A 6174-nucleotide genomic window follows, 5' to 3' on the forward strand; every position below is an offset into this window, starting at 1 on the left:
AAATTAATTCTCTGCAAAAATGAATATGTTAAGCTGAAATAGAATCAGCAAATACCAGATAATGTAATTTCGAACTAAGTCTAGAGCCAGTATCGCTGCTCTTAGGTAGTTGGAGTTTAACACCCCCTAAAACCAAACTATTTAAAGCCTTAAAACATGCAGATAACTTAAACCAAAACACCAAACACAGCGGAAGACTGAAAGATAAGGTATATATAAAACAAGGAAACAGGGTGCTATGCCACGCTCACCCAAGGGTGAACGCACAGGCTAAATCTGCATTGTTTAATTCTACAATCATCCAACAGAGTTTTATGTCTATATTGGCTCACAGGCCACAAAACACAAAGGGGAAACTATGCTAGCAGGCACTAGACCGCGCACTCGTCTAAGCATCACCTGAAAGAAGCATATAAAACATGGGACGACGCCCGGTCAGCGAATAATGCTGGTAACCCACCAATACATGTGAAATATCATACATAAGTAAGATATACATTTGTAAAATCATTTGCGAAACGGAATACTTATATATAAGTCAAAAACCAAGAGTGATAGTCAACACAAGACTCAACGCTCTCAACAAGAACACAGGAACACATCCCAAGACCGCAAAGAACAACAACAAGTCACAAGAAGTCTCGAGGTATGGTCTATCATCACACAATAGACCAACACCCGACATGCATAACTCAAAGGAATAAAGACACAACAAACGGCAACACATGCCAAGGCAACACATGCCTTTGTGACTACACATGTCACAAGAAGAGAAGTCACAACAACGGCTACACAAGCCCTCGTGACATCACACATCACGAGTTGATATGCCTTCCTTATGCCCGGTTCCAACCTTATGGCTACCCCCAACCTTATATCTAGTTCCAACCTTTACCTCCAGGACCCCTGTACACCAAGTCCAACCTTATTCCCCCGGGAACTGTCGTTCCCCCTCCAACAGTCCCTCCAACAAAACCACCGATTTCATAGTACACGAGGGTACCGATCACACACGGCAACACATGCCACCCAAGAAGCACGTGAACCTTACACAAAGGTCACAAACTCCATAATCACGTCACGGCCACCACGAGGACCGCTACCGTACCTGGGTGATTAAGGCCCCATAAACCGAAATCGTGCAATCCAGGTACAGCCACGCACACAACACCTCAACAGGAATCAATCAACGGATCACAACGAAGATATGAAACCATACTCAATCAAGGAATGGATCACAGTCCAACAACAACGATGAATAACACAAGTTATCATCAACCAATCGGAAGGTACAAACAACACACACGCTAGCATTTAAACACCAAACTAGCATGCTTATCAAACGGGTAAACCAAACGTAGTTTCGAATAACACACAAGACTCATCACGGTTCAACGAAACACAATGTTGAACACTTAGCACGATTCAAGACACCAAAGACCTACATTGATACCTACCATATAGTTCTAGACATACGAAACATCAAGAAGACGCTCAAATAGTTCCACAAAAGAACATCGGGAAGTCAAAAGACCAAATACCGAGTCAAAAGAATCACGGGAAACAAATCCCCCATCAACACCACATCGTACCCCGCGGGTAGGCCCACGGGTAGGCCCCTACCCGTGGTTCCGCCCGTGGGTACAGGCCACCCAAAATATATACCCCGCGGGTGCGCGGCGGGTTGGACCCCTACCCGTCGTTCCGCCCGCGGGTACACACATGTGCCCAAATAATCCCTTCGGGGATTTTCAATTCCAAGCTCAAATTCAAGTCCAAAACATGCCAAACTCACCCAATACAACAAAATGACTTGAATCAAAGGAATAGCCAAGCAATGGCACAAATGGATCCTAAACACAAGTTCTAGATATGCATTTTCACAAGACAATGCATAAACACTCACCTTTCATAGCCAAAAACACATGTAGAATCCAAGAAATATTCACATAGGTAAGCAAAATAGTTTAGGACCCTTTTTCCCATTGTATTTAGAATTATAATGCTGCCCCTATACCTATAAATAGGGCACATCCATATCAGTTTCGAGGAGGCTTTAATTCAATAAAATTCTTAAGTTTTTCTTTACACTTGTGTAAGAAACCTTATGGCTAATTGTGGACTCAATTAGTGGCTAGTCGTGGACTCTACTAGCAAATTGATTCGTGGACTCGAATCAATCTTACTTTCTTCAACCTTAGATTTAGGTTCGTGGACTCGTTCTTGAATCGAAGGAAACTAGATCCGACTCTAGTTGATTGAAGATTGCAACATCAAGGTACTTGGAGCTACATGGGATTCTTCCATGTCTTTGAGGATTCGAGACAAAGGGTTTCTCGTGAGGTTTAAGGTATTTTGATCCATCTCTATCTTTACTTTGAGAGCATTCTTGGGACAATACTCCATTTTTTTTGAACCTTGGACTAGGTTCATATCAATTTTAATAATAGGAACCAGTACACATGGAATCCAATAAGGGTCTATAGTGGGCTCATCACAAGGCCCATAACTACTTCCTTAAAGAATCATTGGTGGAAGAAACAAGAAGGCCCAATAATAATTACATTCGATAGAGGCTAGTATTATAGCGGCACATTTCAAGTGATATCATGGATCGAAGACAACGCTTACAAGATTCGAGGTCGAATCATTTTCAAGAAGGGGAGGATGATGCGGCCCAACATAATAAAGATCCATCAAGAGTACCAATTGGGCCAATCACAAGGCCCAAGTCCAAATGATTAAGACAACTCTTCATTGGTGATATTCAAAGATGGTGGAAATTCAAGTCAAGCCCATATGCAAAATATGAAGAAGAATTCAAGTCTTTTTATAATTGTTTAAGTGCTGATTTTGGTGATTAAATTAGGCCCAAATCAGCCCTATTATTTTTGGTCATCATTAATTTAAATTGTTTGGCATAAAAGAGAAAACACTAGTTGTATTTAGAAATGATTCCTTAATTCCTTTTCTAAATAAAACTCTATTTACTTGTTTTCTAGATTAGGTTTAGGACTCTTTTTTTCCATTGCATTTAGAATTGTAATGCTGCCCCTATACCTATAAATAGGGCACATCCATATCAGTTTGATTGAAGATTCAAATAAGATGGAGTATTGTCCCAAGAATGCTCTCAAAGTAATGATAGAGATGGATCAAAATACCTTAAACCTCACGAGAAACCATTTGTCTCGAATCCTCAAAGACATGGAAGAATCCCATTGTAGCTTCAAGTATCTCGATGATGCAATCTTCAATTGGCATAAAAGAGAAAACACTAGTTGTATTTAGAAAGGATTCCATAAATCATTATCTAAATAAAACTCTATTTACTTGTTTTCTAGATTAGGTTTAGGACTCTTTTTCCCATTGTATTTAGAATTATAATGCTGCCCCTATACCTATAAATAGGGCACATCCATATCAGTTTCGGGGAGGATCTAATTCAATAAAATTCTTAAGTTTTTCTTTACACTTGTGTAAGAAACCTTATGGCTAATTGTGGACTCAATTAGTGGCTAGTCGTGGACTCGACTAGCAAATTGATTCGTGGACTCGAATCAATCTTACTTTCTTCAAACTTAGATTTAGGTTCGTGGACTCGTTCTTGAATCGAAGGAAACTAGATCCGACTCTAGTTGATTGACGATTGCAACATCAAGGTACTTGAAGCTACATGGGATTCTTCCAAGTCTTTGAGGATTCGAGACAAAGGGTTTCTCGTGAGGTTTAAGGTATTTTGATCCATCTCTATCTTTACTTTGAGAGCATTCTTGGGACAATACTCCATTTTATTTGAACCTTGGACTAGGTTCATATCAGACCACCACCTCATCCTCAGACATACTCGTGGGCGTCACTCCCACACCTCTCCTTTCCCCTTCTACTGCCTCAATCATCCGTGGCTTCACCAATGGACGTGGTTTCCCACCTACCGGCACGAGCCAGCTGTCCCCAACCGCTGTAGTAGCGCTCCGGGACCCACCAGCCCGCATATCCGGACCGTACAAATACCTATCCACTGGTATCCCCGCTTCCCTAGCTTGTAGGCAAAACGTATGCAAGTGACCCATATAACCACAAAAATAGCAAAACTTTTGCAGCCGCTCATACCTGAAATTAACCCATGTTGTAGTCTTGTCTCTCTTCATCAATCTCATCCTCCTCCTAAGTGGCCTATCAACTGGAATTGACACCCGAATACGATGAAAAGTTAACCATGGTGCCCCTTCAAATCGCTCATCATGCTTAACAAAAGAGCCCAAAAAATTCCGTGCCTGTTCCAGAATTGCGTGAGATGTGTACCCCTTAGGCATGTCGTGCAGCTGTACCCACATATCAATCATGTCCAGCTCCACATCCACAGGATTCACCCCGTCCAACACCTCCCGACACACAAGAGCATTGTTCTCAAAAGCCCAGGGGCCCCCATTCAGAACGTAGTCCATATCTGTTTTGTGGAAAAAAACAAACAAGAACAAACCCCTCTGAATCTCCGTTACCTGCACCCCGCGCACTTGCCGCCAAACTGACGCTAACACCTGCCTCATAAAATCTAGTTTGATTAACTTTTGCGTCAAAAACCGCCCGACCACCCTCCATGTCTCCTCCCCACCTTCCCCGTCTCCCTCAACCCCGTCATCCTCCCCTCCCGGCATAAACACTGCACCCTCCTCCTCCAGCAGTGCCCAATCCGCCCACCTATCCGTCAACTCCGCCACATCCGCCACCCCCCGGCTACCGAACAACCCCCCCTTCCCCCCCCCCCCCCACGCTGCCCCCTACTGCCGACCCCCCTCCCATCCATACTGTTAGCATCAACTCCCGCCATTCTGCCAACCTCGCCAGATAGCCCACCTCCCCAACGTCACATACCACCATTACCCCTTACCACTTCCTCCCGCTGCATGATCTCCAGAGCCAACCCCTTGCTCCTTCCGATCACCCTCCCGGCCGAACACCCTCCGCCCGTTCGCCTCACCCCCTGCCTCCCCTCCATCGTCCGACGCAACAAAGTGCCGTCCGACAGCCCCCCATCAATCCTTTCGTCTTCAGCATTCGTCTCCCCCTCACGCCCAAGCAATTCGACGTCCATAGCAACGTCACCGGCCATCGTCCGGACAGAAGGAAGCGATCTTCGTTGAAAACCTAGGAAAACCCTAGTAGGAACTGCAAAAACCCTAGAGAGAATCTAGAGAGAGAATTTCAAAATTTAAAATACAAACCACTTACATAACTGCAAATATAAATATTATCCTTACATGAAAATCACGAGTGATTATTAACATAGCAATACACATATTTGAACTTGCAGCGGATTTCACAATTTTCATAATCCATGAACACATATACATCCATCAGCAACGCAAAACTCCAACAATTTCATAATACTTAGGTAAATAATTTACGGAGGCAAAAATAAAGCGGACATAAACCACTTACTTGAATTTCTTCTAAAAATCATCAAGAAACTTCAAGCCTAAACTTCCTCTGATCTTCTATAATATCATCCCTTCAAAAACTTGATACTTAAATTTTTGTTGAAGAAAATAATTTTTTTTTTGTTAAACTGAACGGCAAAGAGAGACCAGGAGAAGGGAGAAGAAGAAGAATTTTATTCCCTTTCTTTTTATTAGAATTAGAATAATTCGGCCAATTCAAGGAGATAAAGAAGGGGATTAAATCATCCCATCATTATCTTTAATTAAATTAAATAATCAAATATCAAATATAATTATTTTAGGATTTGTATCAACCATTCACCATCATTATCCAATTTAATTTAATTTGATTAAATCTCTTTAATGATAACAGGTGTAAAAATATATATCTTATTATTATATATATACGGTCACATACAAATATAATCTATACATAATCTTCAAATATATATATATATATATATATATATATATATATATATATATATATATATATATATATATTACATATAAAATAGTTTTAGTACTAAAGTAACATATTATCAAATGAGAACAAGAATATGAAAATTGTGGTGGCATGATAGTAAGGATCTTTATATTTCAAAGGAAAAGTTTAGCGTTCAAAACTCAATATAAACAATTTAATTTTTCATACATATATAGATTATTAAACATTTTTCCTACTTAAATAATTTAAAATTTTTGGGGTATCACAATCTACCCTCCTTAAAGA

The 6174-nt window shown here is 40.9% G+C and overlaps 1 protein-coding gene across 1 annotated transcript; it reads right to left on the minus strand.

The window, feature by feature from the left end:
* Positions 1–3818: 3818 nt before the first annotated feature.
* LOC109168220 lies at positions 3819–5113 on the minus strand. Its single transcript, XM_019317259.1, has 2 exons — positions 4876–5113; positions 3819–4450 (listed from the first exon to the last, which is right to left on the minus strand). The coding sequence occupies exons 1-2, from the start codon at positions 5111–5113 to the stop codon at positions 3819–3821; spliced, it is 870 nt and encodes a 289-aa protein (XP_019172804.1).
* Between the last annotated feature and the right edge of the window lie 1061 nt (positions 5114–6174).

This window comes from Ipomoea nil, unplaced genomic scaffold (assembly GCF_001879475.1).
Source record: "Ipomoea nil cultivar Tokyo-kokei standard unplaced genomic scaffold, Asagao_1.1 scaffold3195, whole genome shotgun sequence".
Lineage (NCBI taxonomy): Eukaryota > Viridiplantae > Streptophyta > Magnoliopsida > Solanales > Convolvulaceae > Ipomoea > Ipomoea nil.